Genomic DNA, 19,793 nt, shown 5'->3' with positions numbered 1-19,793 from the left:
TTGTAATTCCAGCGAAAGGTGCGAGATAGGTACAATTTACAGACTGCGTTCCAGAACGTGAAATTCGAGTCGCACGAGCAAGCTTCCAACGCGTTGAATAATATTCACGTAATATTTCAGAGCCGAGATTGATAAAAATTATTCGCGATCTTTGAACATCCGAGTCACCCGCATTTGTCAAGCTTAAGATCGCCGCGGCGATGTCTCGATCGTAAGATCAGCCGCTGCTCGAACGTCGTAGTGGAGAAAAGAGCCGAGTACGATCGCGCTGGATTCTAAAAACCGATTTAATTAGTTGCAATAAAAGCCGTGTTAATGCAAATCCACGGCGACTATATATCGGAAATAATACAGTTCATTAGCAAACCCGGATCCGACGTGTATCGCACAGCAGCGAGTTGCGTGTACGCATATTCAAATGAGATATATGCGTGTAGCTAGGCAGAAGGAACGAGACCGCGGGCACTGCTTCGCGTTAAATTAACGGTGCGCTTTTGATTCGAATAAATCAGACGTTGGGAACTATCGTATTTCGGGTCGTGATTTAACCTCACGGTATATAGTATCGAGTATATAATACATGTATGTAGAAATGTATAAGTGCCCCATAAATAGATTTTTTCCGACAAAAATGCCGATAATGATGACTTTTGAGTCACAAGCTATCGAGTTTTGCACTTTGAATGACTTTACGAGATAAATTTTTAAGGCGAATATAGATGGCAAAACTCTATTTATCTTTCTATTTAGAATATGGATTTTATTTTCATTTTTAGAATTTTTTAATTCGAACTTTTGTATACCTAAAATAGAATATTTAAAAATATCTTGACCTTAAAGTGGGTAGGCCACAGCACCTCAAATTTTTGTTTAATCTTGTTTTAGAAAAGGGGAATAAAAAATATTGCCCAGATGCCTAGAAGTCTCTTTCATTATATTTACATTCCTAATTTTTATAAGAATATAACTAACTACAAAATACCAGTAAAAAATGTAACTTTAAAATTAAAATTTTTTAAGTATTAGCACCCCCATTTATCAAGTTGTGTATCTTTAAACTGTCTACTTAGATTAAACATGTGTGATACCTATTAAAAAAATAATTGAAAAAAACTCATGTTCTATTCATTAGTTATTTCTAAATACTAAGTATCGCTAAATTATGCGGAATTAAATATATTTTATCAGCTGGCAATTAGGAACGGTCTCGTATTTTACTGTTGAACTTTAATTGAACGCCCCCGTTTTACTGGACGACAAAAAACGGCACGATATCATACACTGGAATAATAAATCGTGGCCTTCTGCCGATCCGAGGACAACTCGAGTATCTCGTTGGTCGGCAATTAAGAATCGTTCGATACTGTGACGTTTTACTTGTTGCGCCAGAGTTATTTATCTTCTACTTCCCGCGGAAATTCTACTGCACACTTCTATCGCGAACTCAGCTAACAAGCCGCTGATACTGTAAATTTTTTTACTGGACTTTTAAGCGGATATACATATGAAAAACGATATGTTGGTGGTTCGAATTCATTAGCTCCTATATTTCATCGTTTAATCTCATTGGAATTCATTATTTTCAATTAATATTCCAATACCGATCAAATATAACTATTACGTATGATCAAGGTAATTTTAAATAAATGTGATTATCTGTATTAAAATATCAATTTTAACATCCTTTTATCTTGAGCTTTATTACTTTCTGAACGTGAAACTTGATTTTAATTTTTTTTCTCGTAAACATGTGAAATATTTTATACGAGAGTGTAATCATAGAAATTCTAGCAAATCAGAAACACTATAAAGAAGTGAAAAATGACCTAACTGATATTAAGTTGTTCTTTCAAAGCTCCTCAATTACTCTCGTCTCGTAAAAGCCTTCAGGACTGAGGATGACAGTAATTTATTACCATTCTTCCATCAATCTTTTTTCAGTCACCGAGAGAAGCGAGATCGTACCGGTTTTAAATTTATCGCGTGAATTAACTAATGAATGTGACCATATTGTGGCAACAACCTCACGTTGTTCTCGTTCTAGCGTGTCATATGCTGACGTTGTAAGCTCGCCATAAAGCTTTCGCCCCGAGATCGTTAAAGCGACGAGCTCGTCTACGACGGGCAATAACATTTAAAGTGTCAAAGTTCAACAGCTACCACGTAAAAAGATGCAGTAAACGTAACGTTCTTCGCGCTCTATAAATTTTCTCAGATCATTCCCATTCAAGATCCCTGTAAAAGAACGCATAATATTCAAGCAAAGTAAAGCCTTCCGAATTCCAAGCATTTATACGTAAATCTTTTTCGCTGAGGAAATATTTTATGAATTTGTACATCAGAAAAAATATGAACAATTGTGATCGCGAGATGATCAATATTAATAACAATTCGTTGTATGTATAATTAAATATTTGTATATATTTAATTCTTTATTCTTCATATTAGAAGAGAGAGATATTAGAAGAAAAAGAATTTGATAACATAAATATTTTTTTAATATTTTAAAAATAATAAAACTCAAAATAAATAGATGCAGAAATTAGTTGTAAGGTTTTAATCACATTTGTTAATACAGATTTTTATCACATTTATTGATGTATCATAGTTTTGTGACGTTATAAAAATAAGTACGTAAATGAGTACCTTTTTTGTACTTTGTAATACAAAGAATGATAGGTATACCTAAGTATATTGTCAGGTGGTAGCTTGACAAGTAATTTGTTGACAAGAACGGTCCTTTGGCCGAATTGATCGAACGAGTTCCGGAAAATATATGCGCGCGGTGATAACGAATCGGTGATAACAAGCGCATGACAGATCACCGGTGTAAGTACACCTCGCACGGATATCTCGTTAAAACGAAATAATCTCGGCAGGCACGCTCACCACCTACGGGTTTGTTCTCTACCGGTTTAGGTTGAGGTAGGTCGCCCCGTGTCCCGAGCTATTACCAGTTAATGACTGCCGCCACGTTCTCCGTCCCTCTCGATTCCCTTCCTTTCGTCCGCTCCATCTTCGCGTGATCACGCCTTCTCCCTTCGGATATTCCGATCCCTCCGTGCAGATGCAGACACGCGCGTGACAGTTAATCCGACTGCAGCGATGGTCACGCAAAGGACCGCAGTAGAAACTTTATCGAGAGATCTTATAAGCAATCTCTCTGTGATTCCGGAATGGAACGATTTGCTGATTGGATTTTTAGATTTACAATCCTTCAATCTCTAACATCGTGTCTAGTTGAAATGTTTTTGTGCAAAAAATATTATTTTGACTCTAACATAGAGTCAAATACACGTATATAACATAAAAAAAATATTCGCGAAAAAATGGTGTATTAATGATGCATCAATTTAATTGAAAGTAATCTTGTTAATTTAATAATGACGTTAGTGAAATAATATTTTTACAAAATAACATAACGTATTTATTATGTATGATATATTTATTTTGTTGATACTATTATTGAAAATTGACAAAATTATTTTTAATTATGTAAACTTCTATTGTTTTAATACATTATTGTGTTTATCATATACATTTGATCTGTATAATCATTAAAGTTTCGCTGCATTGATAGAAAAATGGTATAATTCAAAATTATCAACTTTTCAGTAGAACGTTTTTCAAATTGTTTCTGAATTGGAACGACATTTTAATTATAGAATAATGAATATGCATAACTTTACTTTTTTTCCATATTACATTTTCAATTATAATGTATTCTTTAAAACCATGTCATAAATTTTCAAAATTTGAACATTGCAATCATAGTGTAGGATTGTATAAATTTTGTCTCTTATCAGAGTTGCGATACTGTTCCATGTAATGTTAACAGATGTGTCGTTTTCCTTTCATTATCTCAAATGCTAATTTTTTATTTGTATATCTTTCTGATTATTTGTATATCTTTATGAACGTGGTGATAATAATCAGCATTTATTAATTCCAGTAATCTTTATAGCTCACAAGTTATGATAAGGAACACAATGAGGATATCTTAGGCAATTTTTCAACTAGAAGAAAACCTTTAAAGATCCTCATTCAGATATTCTCCCCTATTCTTGAATTTTAATTGCTGGAAATGTGAACTGTCAAGCACTTTTCAGGAAGAAATAAAAAGTAGAGAGATACTCGAGTTCTCGCCAACTCTCTGAATTTCATGTCAGACAAGGCGTAAAAAGGAAAATAAAAATAAAGGGTAAAGGATCACGGAAAATTGTATAGCACAACAATGGTGCTCAAATCGTTTGCACGCATACGGCGTTTCCACGCAACACGCATTAATTCGTCTCTCCTCGCGAGAAACGTAAATCATCACTCACCACTCCCACGTGCTCCGATAATGGATTTCGTCGCTTGCGAGAAGGCATCGTTCTTGCAAATGATATGGTTCGTACACGATAGTTAGCGGCCGGGGTTCAGTCGGTCTTTAAGAACTTACAGATGAGGCCGAAGGTATGAAACCATGTAAGAGATGCAATGATTGTGTCTCCACTTGTTGTTAATGAAGAAAACCGCAGAAAAATGGAGAGTAACCGCTGCAACGAAGAACCCATGGAAACGCAATCGCGCAGATCAAATATTATCCTGTGCAAAAGAAAGTCTCTTTCTTTGTACGGAAGATATTCGCAGAGGGTTTTCGCAGAAGTCATCCATTTTATTTTATTTTTGTCGTTGTTTTTCCTGATGGAAGATCCGTGAATGTCGTAGGACAAAGGCGTGGCTCGCTTTTTTCTTTTTTTTTCTGCCTTTGCTTCCCATCGCTTGTCCCTGTAGATTTATCTTAGTGGCCAAACGAAATACCGAAGTTCGCCGGTGTTTGACCGCGAGGCACGCTGGTTCGGGCACACTCTGGCAGTTGCTCTCGAAATGTGACAGTGAGTTTCGGATGGGTCAACGGGGTGCTTTGCACGTGTCAGTGAAAGAAATATTAAAGTATCAGATTGCGAGTTTTGAGATACGAGTTTCAGAAACATCCCGATTAGCTGTTGTGAAAGTAATTATTGAAAAGCCTAGGATGAACGTAACATATGTGTTAATATATAACAACGATAGTAATTGTTATATTTGATAATTAATAAATATAGTTATTACATAATATAATATTACATTCTAATTATTATTTTATTATTTCAGCGAGAAGAAGTAAAGATAATAATCTCTTAACGTTTCGCATAATGAACCATAACTTCTCCTATAATTACTACTCTCCGAATGACGGAGCATTGCTTGATGATTATCGAGCCATGTTCGTCTTCTTAGAAAGAGTCCTAGCGCGCTTTGCAAATCATGGAGGAGGATCCTATGCAAAGCGGCTAACCGGTTCCGTGAGTCCCAAATCGACGCGGGGAAGAATCCGGGGCCCTCTTCGCCGACCCTTCTCTCGACTCTGTCAATGTGACAACGCGCTGTACCATCGCAGCATGCGGCGTCGCGTTTTACACCCCGCTGATCCGCATTTGTTGAACCACGACGCACTTCGGACGACATCTTTACCGCTTCTTTAACGCAAAAAAGAATTCGCTTCGCGTTGTGTCAGTACGACACATGTTACGAGTTATGTAATACATAACATGCACGATAACGCGGTAATAATAAAGAGAAAGGAAGAAAATAAGAACGAGAGAGAAAGAGAGAGGAAAAAAGATAAAAATTAGCTTTTTTTATATTAATATGTAATATAATAAATGTAAAATAAATTCGAGCCCACTTGCTGTATTCGTAAAACAAAATTGCTGAGATAACTTATGAAATCATCAAACAAAACTTTTAATTGAGTTATAATTACAATACTTTTATTTTTATAAATATTTATTTTTAGCTATGTAACTTTTGAAGTTGATAAATGAATACATGGAAAGAATGATTTTGTTGAAGTATCTTAAAATTTAGATAAATGCAGATCTGAAAATAATTTTGTTGGAAATCATTAAAATAATTATGTAAAAAACAAACATGATAAGGAATGCTTCAAAAAGTTTTAATATTTTAACAACTGCAGATTGAGTATTTTACTTCGTTCTCTTTCTGTACTTATTTATCAACTTCAAATTACGTAAAAATAAAGATATGTTTATAAAAATTAAAATGCTATAAGTTATAACTTTTTTCCATAAGTTATCTTAGTAATCTTGCTTCAGACACCTAGCAAGTGGACTCGAATTTATTTTCATCCATTATACTATACTACACATTATATTTATAAAAAAAAGGCTGATTTATACGTAAAAATATTGACAAAATTCATAATTATTTTGATATTTCAACAGAGCTATTTTCAGATCTATATCTAAATTTTTACTTCGGTAAAAAATTCTTTTGTATATTATGAGTTTTTACGTTTACCTTTTCAAGGTGCCGAGCATTCCCACAGTATTTTCAGAGGAATTAACACGTTTCTGACTAGACGGCTGAGCGTATGTAAAATGTTCAATTGCCTTTATGATCGCTAACTCGCGCAGTACTCATTAGACAAATGTTTATGCAATGGAAGGTCGTAAACGGGGCACAACGTTGCCGTATATCACCGAACAAAGGTTGAGTTGTCGAGTAACGGGGACGAATTGCAAGAGATCTTTCAGCAGCCAGCACAGACGGATATATTACATAATATAGGAGTGGTACCAGCTATGTAGAAAATTATTAAAATATGCGGTTAATATTATCGTAATTTCGGTGAGCACGAATAAAGGAAATAGGAAATGTTGTGACTCGTATACGATGTATAATTAAGGAATAGCTATGGCGAGCAACAAGTACCCTTGCGTTATCCTTTCCTCTCTATGAATAACGCATGCATATTGAGGTTGTTGAATAAAAGCATTCCTTCAACGAGAAAGTTTAACACAAACTAATAATAAGTACCGTGCGCTTGTGATGTAGTACCGTAAAACATTAATAAACGTAAAATAATTATAGGGGAAGTTAAGTTTCTACTTGCAGCAAATATGCATTATGAGTAAGTATACTATTTTTATATTTATTTCATTACTGTAGTTGTAATGTTATGACATTGTGGTATTCTAATATACGGTGTTCTAATACAGCACGGAAATGAAATTTTCTGTTCTGATTGCAACACGTAACTTTTCCTCTTAAACTTTGATGCACGGTGATTATTACACCGCCGTGATTCATACGTGTTTTCGACGCTTGCATAACATTGAAGATAAACCTTGCCCGAAGCATAGTTTCCACAATACGCATGACTCTTGTCCGTACGTTTGTATACGCCCACCGGATAGAAATTATCTTTGGCGCCAGTCCGCCGTTAGATGTGCAATATATGAAAACAATAACATATCCGCTGGACCATGACCCACTCCAATGCAATGTCACGATTTATCGCATTCGATTGACGATGGATATACGACGATGCTGCTTGTACAATCAATAAACTCTCTTAAGAGATTTCGATTTGTCATAATAAACTGTTTAAATAGAATATACGTCCTAAAGAATGCACGTGGGATATATAATGGATCTTACAACCTACGCTATTTACCGCAAAAAGTATTCAAAGAAACAATTATTTGTTTTTCAAGATTACTTATTGATTAAACAGATCGGAGATCTCCGAACAAACGGAAAGTATGAATTTTTTCTCGTTTTTAAAAAAGAATAATATCATAGGTATTTATACGCTACTCTACTGAAATCTTTCGTATTCTCTTCTCGCGCAATGTCGTACATTTTTATCATTGATTACATTAGCCTGCGAATTTACACTTTAAGATGATTGCTTGAACGAATATAATCGTTTTCTGTAGTTTTATAGGTGCTAAATGCTGTTTATCAAATTCTTCATCACGTCACAATTTCGAGATAAATGACGTCAGAGAAATAAAAATAATGATTTTGAGGATTTTTATGATGTTGTAACACCGAGAGCAAATTTTTTCTAAATTTTGTTAATGCCACGCGAAAGTATTAACTTGTAGTTTTAAAATACATTTTGTTTTGTATTTCAGTGTAATTTTTAATTTTTAAGTTATAACAATTAGAATATTGATGATTTCTGTTCAACAGGTAGAAATACTACTTTAAAAAGAGGTAAAATTATTACAAATAATTTTGTATCGCTGACTGATATTAGTCGTAGATTAACCAGAGGATAAGAAGTTGTATTTCCGCTCCATTTAACTTAGTTTTCTCTTTCGCAATAGAGAAAAGAATTTGTCATTGTTGTGCTAGAAGGTCTTGCGTCGTAGTCATTGCAGGACAACACGCTGAAATGTTTTTCTCGAGAAATTTTTACAGGCGAAAACATTATTAACTCCATGAAAACCACAATAATTGGACGAGAAAAAATGCATTTCGGATGCTTACACTTGACCCGGATCCACGAACAATCGTGCATTTCGGATTGTGGGACACGACGTGGTTTCGCTAAAATGCCCTGTCCTTCAACTTCGATCTTTGCATAAAGCTTTTGCACTTTTTTTTTATACTCCCGAGTCCACTTCAGGCTTTTTCTAATGCTCGACCCGCTTTGATACCGACGTCAAACGTAGTGCATAAATTTCGTTTGAAGTCTTATCGTGGGTGTCGCTGCATTCGAGTGAACTAATAATAACCTAATTTGGAATTCAATCAATATTTATATTTCATTTAAATGTATAATTTGTAGCGTTTGGAAATTCAAATATATTTTAATATTAAAGCGTCTAGAAATATTGTGATAAAGTATAATGATCATAATATAAGCATATTTTATGTTCTACTATTTTTTATTTTATTTTTTTATCTTCTATATATATCTTCTAAATTAAAAAAATTTTAGTAAACAATATTTTAATTTCCTCTATGCGTTTGTAAAATTCTTATTTAATATATATTGAAACAAAACTGATGCCGGGTTTGAATTTCGAATATTCCATGAAGTGCAGCATGGAATACCTACGTGAGACAAAGTTGCATCCGGAGATAAAAGTGATATGATCGGACTGAGGAGGATTAAATTTAATTGAAAGCTCGCATTTTATATTTCGCGTTTTCAATCCGTTCGGTAAGCGCTCAAATTGGATCGAACGGCACGATCGAGAGTTTCAAAGTCGGTATTGTCGATATTTTGAAATCGAACGGTAGTATCCTGACACGTGCCGTCCCGCATTAATCAACGATGCGTGTGGATACTCTTAATCCGAAAAAAATGAGTCCCGCATGTGGTAACGAAACCACAGCTATCGAACAAACCGCGACCTAAACTATTTAATTAATGTTCATTCCGCGGGGATCAAAGAGAACCCACACTCACGGAAGGAGGAAATTATTGATTACCACAAGATTAACGTCAACTAAGTCTAAACTCGTTTTTATACTTAAATGTAGGTATCTCTATATCTTCTATATAATAGTGTTTCTATATCCATGGTTTTTGGATATTTTTCATCTTCTTTTCATAAAGAAAGACCGTCAATTCGAATCATTCATTTCTAGTGGAATTCTATAAATATATGGAGAAAATCGAGAATAATATAATACATGAATAAATATTTACTTCATATTTCTGTCCTATGTTTTGTACATTGAATCGAATGAATAATGATGCTCATTTGATTCAATATATAAAATAAAGGAGAGAAATATGAAGCAAATGTTTAACTCTCTAGCTGATGGCAAAATCTATGACACAATTACTGATACTAGGTCTGTAAGGTTTATTTAATTTATTAAAAGGCTAATTAAAAGATACTAATTTCAAGGAACCAAAATGTAACTTAACTGGTATTAAAAAAAATAAATATTAAGTATGTTTTGTAATAATAAATATTAAGTATATGTTGTAAACAATACTTTAACATAGTCTAAATTTATAGATGTAACAAAGAAAATTGAATTTAACAAAGAAATTTATAATTACCTAAATGAGTCCACATATAAACTCGTCAGCTCCGGAAAGTTAAAATATTCTATATAATTCGCGCCTTTTATTCTTGCGGCGATAATAATTTTCAATGTAAAACTTTCTTCGCTCATCCCGCTTATACATTCGCGAAATCGTGTGACAGAAATTTACGGAATAATACGACTTCGCTGCTTTTAACTTCCAGTTATATTCTATACAAAAGAGGCAGCAATGTGAGATAAAAGCACTCCGCATTTCTCTCCATCAACAGAATATCTTTTAACTCCGATTGTTACTGTTGCGTGATCAACCAACTTCTGTATCAAGATTACCACTTATATTTGAAAGCTCCATAATTAGCCTATTAATTGGTACGCTTTGGTAAACCACAGTTCCCTCCAGAATTTCTGGCTCTATCGATATTTCGATCAATACGTGGAACTTATTGAAACCGATATAACATTAATGAGTTCATATTTCGATAATGTGGGCGTACAGAAATGAACCGGATGTGATTGTTCGTGGTAATGAAATGTGTAAATTGACACTAGAAATTCTATCGTGTCTCTTTTTAGCCCAAGAAATTGAATTTTATTGATATTATATCAGTAAGTGCGCAGTAAAAAGTGAACATCGAGATACTATTACAGTTTTCTGATACCCGACTCTGTCAATTTTTGTAAACGCGAAGTACTTAATGCACATATCCTTCCTCATTCTTGTGGACGACGTCGATTCTGCACATTATTATTCCCGTTCAGCGTGTGCGCGGAAGGGATATTTTTAACGTTTATACAGATACTTTATCTCATTATAATTCGCCCACGCGTCCACAGAGCGACTGTGTTAGTTGCTGTAACGATCTTTGCGGCAGTGAAGGCGAACTTCTCTTCCTCATCCGCTTCCTCATCGTCTTGTTCTCCGTGTTCGCTCCTCTCTGGCGGATTTTTATTCGCTCTTTGGATTACATTTCTGCTATATTTCTTGTTTAATATTTTTTCCCTATATGAGTATCACGCTTATTCTAACACTCACTTGTTCTCGTCACGATTGCTCTTTTAACATATTGAAATATATATCCTGTAAAGGAAATACAAACATCATTTATCTATAATAAATATTTACTTCTTTTTCTTATCAATAATTTAAATCTAACATAAGATAGATGTAGTTGAATGAATTTCTCAATTGATAGAATTAACGTTATTATGTGTTTGAGAAACATGATAGAAAGAAAGAGAAATATCCTAAGCATCCTTTTCATGCGACTTGAGATCTGAACGCAATTGGTGGGTACTTAGGAACGAGACGGTTCATTTGCATGTCTATAAAGTGGCATACGTGAATACGTACATGAATACATACATGAACGCATGGCTACTTACGTAAATTCGTGTCATCGACCTCGCGTGACTTCCCGTAACTTAGTTTTATCTTTTTTTCCCCATTGAGTCTGCATCACAATGATGTCGTCGCGTTGAATTTTATTACGAAATACACTCATGAAATGATTATATAATTTGAATTTCAAATTTATTATCTTTAGTAAATGCCTAATTAGTCAAGCATAAAATATCCAAAAACTGCTTGCTTAAATATTCAAACTGTCAATGTTTGAACTAAACACAGTAATTTTTTGTTTAATATGTATAAGATATTATATGTATATATGTATATTTAATATTATATTATATAAGTACATATATTTACGTATAATTTATGAAAAACATAAATGAAACTACGCCAAAACATGCATATTGAATATATATGAAATATGATATAATGGCCTTGCACTAATAGCGTTCATAGATTAATCGATGAGCTAAACGATTCAACTGCTGGCGTATCACGGATGAAATACTCCAGCTTGCAGGCGGAAAATAAAGACATTGGTCGCTCATTCGCGAAGGCTACCCGCTGCTAAGGAAATCGATAAATCCGCTGCGGCGATATCGATACTGATGGCTATCCATGTTTTATCGCCCTGCGGATACGCGATCGTCCGGATGTCGATTATGAATTCCCGTCGTCTTAATCTCAGCAGGGGTGACAGACTTTCCAAGATATCTTTAGTCGTTCCAGCAATTTTTCTGTGAACAACTTTGCAATATTTCCCACACGTCTTTTCTCTTATTAATCAATTTCGTGAATATTAATTTGTATAGATATTTTGATTTTATATATTAACATACTTTAATTATATTTTTTTATTTCTATACACAAATATCATTTTAACCTTAGCTAAATTATATTAATTTGTGATATTGCGAATTTATACAATACTGCATAAATTTTCTAATCAACATTAATTAATTATTCATGTAATCTTTCAGAAATTGAGGCGCAAGAAGCTTGCAAATGGTTGAGAGCTGCCGGATTTCCACAGTACGCTCAAATGTACGAAGGTAAGTGCCTTGATAAATGTCAGAAAGACAATATTTTATAGCTTAAGGTCTATTGATTCAAATCAAAATCCTTTGAAATCGCTCTGAAATTAAATGAGTATATTAAATGGCTAACACAAACTGAAAGGAAGCAATTTTAGATGAAATCTAAATCACTCGGGGCATCCAAGGATTCAAATGTTCCTGGAAGTAGATAATGGGAATTTAAGTGGGAGTGAAGGAGGATAACCTTTTGTTATCCTCCAAGTCTCTACTTCCTTGAGAGAGATAAACTACCTAAACCTTCGACAAATTCTAACTCATTCGAAACTACAACACAGCTACAACGATGTTGTCGCATATAAATCCTAGCAAACGTTATCTTAATTGCATGAGATTATCATCGACATAATTTTCACGATATTTCTTTAAGTACTATCTGAGCCATTTGTTTAATCTCACGTAGGCTCTTTGTTTTTTTAAGGCAATCGTTGAAATGCCTGTAGCTCTGCTTGTTCTCGAAAAAGAATAGAACCGGAAAAAGCGGCGTCGTTTTTCAGGACTCTCTTCGGGGAGAAACAGTTGGAGCAGGGGAATTAGAAAATCGTACAGCAAGATTGATAGGCAGTGGTACTCATTAATCTTGCAATTTATTAAAAAATAATAAAATGTATTAAATGTGACAACAATAATTCTAAAACCATTTTGAAAACTATTCGTTAAACTGACGTAACAAATAATCTTGCTTCAATATAAATTAATCCTTTGTGGACTGGCAACTCCATTTGAGATTATTCCTTTCCGTTTTATAAATTATTCGCTCGATTTTTAACTTCGGTGAGGTAATTTAATAATATTTTATCTGAATCTATAGTTAAAATTAAAAAATTAAAAACAAATTAATTCCCTATATGGCGAACAAAATTTTAAAACATGATTATAAAATTCTGTTTTAGAGAATTTTAATTATGAACTAGCATCAAGTTTTCAATTTCGCTTTATTTGAAGTTCATCAGTGCTACGCAAATAGTTCATAGGTATATCTGATTTCCAAACTGACTTCACACACTGATGAGTCTTGTAATACTAGATCTTCCTTCATTGAAGGTTATACCTTTTTGAAATTTGACCTTTCTGGGTTACATTTAAATTGAGCGATACCTAAAACAACCCGTAGAAAACGAAGTTTTCTTTAAGTTTCTTTGATAGAAGGCTGATGGTCCGCAAAGGATTAATGAGTCTTACCATAGGCAGAGTTGTTGGTAGCTATTTTGCAACTGGTCCAACTAAAATATTGCAAAGCAGTTATTCATACAGCAACAGCAATATGATAAGCAAGTTCTTCAGCGCATCGGTGGTCACGTAGCGCCAAGACACGGCAGAAGGAGGAGCAGTAACGAGCGACACGTGGGTAGACGCGGAGGATCAGGTCGTCGCGGGCGAGAGCCGAGAAAGTAAATTATTAAGGGGGCAGAGCTTGATGCCGTATGTGCGCCCGGACATGTTAATACGTCTCATAATGCGGGCCCTTTGTCGCGGCGCCTACCAACAATGCGTTCGTTATTGCAGTATCGGTGCATTGTTGCCGCCGCATTTGCGCCGCCGATGCCTTCTTCTTGCCATGCTATTAGCGAGGTATTGTTTTACGTTTGTAACCAAGGGGGGTCTCGCGGAAGAGTTTAATGCCTGACAGTCAGGCTGGATTTTTAACCATTCTTCGGATCAATTTTCTAACCTTCTTCTCAGTCTGACAGACTCGAGTAATATTTTCTTAGATAAAACGGGACACACCACTGTTATATACACATACATCCTGTTTCGCTCCTGGGGACCCATGGACCACCCAGTCATCTTGACATTAGAAGCCTTAAAGAATTTTCGAAAGTTTGAAACACAACACCCTTTGTATTTTTATGTTTTCTAAAGAAGCTCCACTTTCACTTGCTGTGATTAATTATGTCGCGAGAACTTCATAAAAATGTGTAGCGCGATCCATAAAAAGAAGATAAAAAAAATTTTATCCATCATGATTTACAACATGTTCTATGTTGCGTTAAATAAAATATCTCAGGGATTTAATGATTTCATTCCACTGGTGATATCCTGGTGACATAAATCTCGTCTTACATTGTGACGCTTAGCCAGGAGGTAAGATCCGCGTAGATGTAAATCAGTGCGGCTAAGCGAAGTGAAAAATTACGCAGGCCATTAATCACTCGTCCGACGGCGTCCGGGTGAATATTATTCCCGCATTAGCTCTTGAAATTGAAGAAAGACCTGGAATTACTCGCCGTGCCAAGGACGTTAATGACTGTTGAACACGAGGCATTAGTCCTTTCCCTATGTACACGTGGCTTAATACCTCCGCGCGCGCGATACGCTCTCCTGGCAGATTTGACGGACTCCGTTTGCATTATGAAGAAATACATGCCAACGAAGTACGCATCATCTGCGAGATTTTACATAAACTATCCTTCGTAATCATGACAATTTTATCTCTGTAACAACTTATTCTGTAAAAAAATTATAAAAAGAATACTAGAAAATGTTATCATATCAAATTGCTCTTCACCCTGATGAAGTGAACTATAACATTTACAAAATACGTTGGCATTCCAATAATGAATCTGGAGATATAACCCGTGAAACGCGGCGAAAATAGCTTCTGTACCAGGAAATTTGATTTCAGAACTTATTCGTATAGCACATTTTATTGGGAGATAATTAAATTGGATAGAAATATTCGGAAAATAAAATCTATTTAAAATTTTATTTTATTTTATTTTTATATTTTTTTGCTCTACTGAAACCTGTACATAAAAATAGAGTGACGTGATCCAGCGGAAGACGAGATTTAACGTGATCGTGATCTATTATTTAAATGCAATTGATCGGAATTTTTCAATTCGTTTAATAACTCGGTGTCACATATAACTGTAATTTGCAAGTTTAATAAGTTAGCTCCATTATAACTGTAAATTTATGTGCCTCCGGTCACGCCATCGGTACGCAGGCGAGCGAGATACGCGCGTATTTTCTCACTGCAGCAAAGAATCGGAGTAGCAACGCGCCTTGCATGCGCAAGAAGCGGAAAATAAAATTTCCCGTTGAATGTCAGCGGATCGCGGAGTCTAACTTACAAGTCGCGTCGCATCCAAATGACAGGTTTGATGGATACCTTTCGTGTTCTTGAAATAGTTGAAATAAACATGACGCGAGATCGCACAAAGTGTAAGAAATTCTCATTTTCCGTGTTAATCACCTCCAGAGAAATGTATTATTAGTTCATCTCGTACTGTCATTCTTTTAGAAAATTATAAATGTCATAGGATTTTTCTCTTCATCGCAAAACGAAGAGATAAAACAAAATTCTAATAAGTTAACTTAAAAAACTGAAATTTTGTATTTTTTCTCATAAGGCTGTATTACATGAGTTTTTAGTAAAATGAAAAAATTACAAATTTTTCTGCATTGTATTTGGAAGTAATACAAAAGTTTGGCCGCAATTTAGAACTTGAATAAAAAATTATTTCAATACAAAGTAGCATTTTAAAAAAATAATTAAAATAAAATGAGAAAATTATTGTTTTAACTTTAAAATTGTATTGTTAAATATTTTATTATTATGTATATTATTAAATATTGATCTTATTATAAACTGTTTCATATGCATATATATTATTCTTTTTATACGTAAGATACAAATTTTCTATTTCAATCACTTTTTGTAGAGACATCTGATACATTTTTAATCCTGCAGTTATTTACAATGTTACAGAATACATTTTATACTACCGTAAAAAATTGTGTAAATAATCCTAAAGATACGCTGTGTAACGAAATGTGCGGCGTTAATCGTGCACAAGCGGATTAACGTCGATCGCGTAAAGAGTGTCGAGCAACGGCACTCCTATTTCTATTGTACGAATCGCAGGGAGAGAGATAGGGACCATTCGGTTTCACGACAGTCGTGATTAAACAGATTTACCTGGGATACTGTGTGCAGTCACTGCATAAGCCACCGCTATAAGCCGCTGCAACACAGCGTGTCCAACGTCACGTAAAATCTGGACGGAAAATTTTATGCCAGATTACGTCGCGTTAATGCTTCGGCTTTTCGTCACAGTTCAATCGGCGGTGTCCATGTATTCTGACAGGCCTTGTTTGTAGCCAGAAATTAATTGTGCGAAACATACGGCTTATTTGCGTACAAAAATTTTAGTATGAATTTTTTCTGGCAACTTGTAATAGAAGTTTTAATACTTTCGATTATTCCCACAGAGATGATTGCTTCACAGTATTTGAACTTAGGAAACTTATGGATTTTCGAGTTCAATATACTGACGAGATATTCATACATTTACACATTACATACGCATTTGTAAATAATAATGCATTTGAGGGAAAACGGAAAAAAGAGATAGTATAATTTCAGGGTAATAAAACAGAGAGATATAAATAATAATAAGAACAATATCCATACATGCATATAAATAAAATATATAATATGAATAAAATATGAAAACGAAAGCTGGAATTTATTTTTGCATATTTCTTTTAATAATAAGTAAAATGTTACGATTATATATAAGTTTCGTCGCTACATATGTATTTTTATAATTAGCTCGATCAACGCTAGTTCATTTTACGTAGCAAACATATATTATAAATATAAGTAAAATGCCTATATGAGCCTCCGCCGTTATTAATGTATAAATAATATATTTATAAAATGATAAAATATACAATTTGCAAAAAAAAATATAATTGTATTTTAATTGTTTGTGAATTATTATATATATATCGCTTTATAATCGTGGAGACTCATATATGTATACATTTTACTTATAGGTAATTTATTTTAGAGCAAAAAAACTACTTTTATTAAAGTATACAAATTGGTTGATAATATCGGATATTATATTATTTGAATGTTACACACGTTGATATTTCTTGAATTGTTAATAGAATTATATAATTAGAAATGAAAAAAATTATTTATATTCAAAAAGTTATCATTTTAGTAATAACATTTCTGGATTTATCTTTTTAGTGTGTAGCAGATTTTATTCGAAAAACTGTTCGCAGTTTCAGCATTTTAAAAAATTTACTACATGTGTGTGCGAGATTTTATTTTACGTTATTTAAAATGACATAAATCAGCCGTAAAAGATTCAAGATGAAACGAATTTATATTTCTGTCATGAAGAGAGAGACACGCTTTTATATTTCTGCTATGAAGAGGGAGACACGCTATTTATTTATTATTCTATAGAAGCCAACTTACACACAAAGTTGCGAATTCCTCCTGGATTCGCGGAACACAAAGCGCTCAAAGAAAACTTCAGATATAAATTTCTCAGTTTTATCAGATTTTTCTAGACGAAATGTACGTTCTTTATTTTACACGATACTTTTGCAATTAAATATAATTAGTAATTAATAGATTATAAGAACATTTTGGTAAAACATATCTTAGAACTACAGTAGAAAAATATTCGAGTCTTTTATACTATTTTGAGTCAATTACCGTTATTATTTAGTATTTTCATAAAAACACTCTTATTAAAAATCCATTACATTTAGCTCGCTTATATTCAGCTTCATTACATTCACCATTCTTCTCGAGTTTCACTCGGCTTTACGTGTGAAAAATTTCGAGTTTTTTACAACCTCTTCCGTATCTTCTGTAAATAGAACAATTCTACATTTATATGTGATTATAGAAATTTATCCACAGCCGGAAACGGAGGATTTACAAAACGATGTGCATTTCGCGTTACGCACAACGACGCGGCTGACAATGGATGGTTAACGAGAGGCATCCCGAAAAGTCGATTCGTATGTCCTCGTGAATCACGCATTGCGTCAACCGCGACAGCGGTGAGACCATAAATCGATCGTTACCGTTAAATTCTCCGGTGTACCTTGAACGTACCACCGGCATTGCGACGCGGCAATGCGCCAACGGCCACGGGTGTCAGGTGGTCGTCTGTTTCGCTTGCGGTCGAATTTATAGCGCGAGGAAGAGAGAGAGAGAGAGAGAGAGAGAGAGAGAGGGGGGGAGGGAGTTTTCTCTCTCCTCTCCTCTCTCTTCCGCGATATACTAAAATAATTTCAATCGAATGCAGACTAAAATTGCACGGGCGTCATCGCGAGGCAACAGTCACGATTCACGAAATCGCGGGGTGTCGGAAGCACGTGCTGCTCTTTCTGCCTTCCTTCTTTCCGAGCCGACTTTTGGCACGACGCCAAACGTCGGGGCGTTTCTCCTGTTACCTCTTTGTCTTCATCTCGCCGTCTTCCTTTTTCTCCTTCGCTGTCTAGCGCGGAAGAACATAATCGTCTCAGGCTTTGGGCAAGACAGACTATTCGTCTCTTACCCAGAATCCACCACAGCTGCGGATACAGTGGTCGCTTTAGATGATCGCGACATAATTAATCATTCGAATGGCGCGAATAGAGCTTTTCGAGGAATCATCAACCATCCATTTCGTTGTTTTGTCTCCGCGTTTCGAACTCTTAATTGCGTATCAAATCGAGGAAATAACTACCTAGGTAAATTTCAGCTTTGATCCAACTTTCGGAGATATCGGACAATCTCTCAGATAATTCTCCGCTCGTAATTCCAAATCGGATTCGCGTCACAATGAAAATTAATGAGTATTTAATATCGTACATGAATAATGATAATATCTTTCGAATTGTTGTGAATTAATGATCGTAGACGTCAGGATGGGATATTTCGAAGGACGCGAGCCATAAATAGTTTGTTCAGCGTCTTGTTTTATAGTAATTCACTTAGCCGAGGAATTTTTTCGGTGTGTCCCGTGTTCACGTTACCAATTAAGGATAGCATGAAATATTAACTCTCCTCGAGCTAGTACCAAGAGAGAAGCATTTATATATCTGCGAAACACCGCGAAGGCTGATTGCTATGCACAGCTGATCTTCGGCCCGGCTCGGCTCCTCGGATTCTCCTCGGGGTGCAAGCCCGCTTGGAAGGTCGCGCAAATGGTTCCCATAAGGCCTTGGAGAACGTGACATCGGCACTAGAAATATACCGCTCCGGAGGAAAGAGGTTGTTTACGAGATTCCAGCTAGCCATGGGAATATCGGTTGAAACTGGAGCGACCGATAGTGATAGCTTTGAGCACGAATGGAATTATTTTCGATGTTTTCTGCGTATTTCAGTCTTTCATTTCATCAAAGACTACATTCATATTACATAATAGTTCGGTCAAAAATTTTGACAAAAAATATTTTAATGATGAATTTATTAATTGGAACAATTAGAAAAAGATACACGCGAAAAGAGATTATATACCCCCCCCCCCCCCTCCTACACTGTTAGACATTAAAGAAACAATGGTAAACCCAATCTCTTAACCTAAATAACATTTTATTATTTTTAACTTCTATGTGTGTCAAAACGTAAATCTATCTATCTTTATTGTTAGTAAACAACGTTAAAATAAATAACGTTCATATTAACATGTATAAATAATAACAAATTTGAATCAAATTTAATACACTTTTGTGAGCTAAATTATTTAACT

The 19,793-nt window shown here is 34.7% G+C and overlaps 1 protein-coding gene across 3 annotated transcripts in view; it reads left to right on the top strand.

The window, feature by feature from the left end:
• Positions 1-19,793, top strand: part of cv-c (RhoGTPase activating protein) — a 252,416-nt gene that overhangs the window by 180,585 nt on the left and 52,038 nt on the right. For all 3 annotated transcript variants that reach the window (XM_018522064.1, XM_018522061.1, XM_018522062.1), the window contains exon 9: positions 12,184-12,255. In XM_018522064.1, coding sequence (XP_018377566.1) covers positions 12,184-12,255 — 72 coding nt within the window. The remainder of the gene's footprint in view (positions 1-12,183; positions 12,256-19,793) is intronic.

The sequence above is a fragment of the Trachymyrmex cornetzi genome, unplaced genomic scaffold, assembly GCF_001594075.2.
Source record: "Trachymyrmex cornetzi isolate Tcor2-1 unplaced genomic scaffold, Tcor1.1 scaffold127, whole genome shotgun sequence".
NCBI classification, from domain to species: Eukaryota; Metazoa; Arthropoda; class Insecta; order Hymenoptera; family Formicidae; genus Trachymyrmex; species Trachymyrmex cornetzi.
Note: the sequence above shows the minus strand (reverse complement) of the source record. Positions and strands in the feature narration are given on the sequence as shown.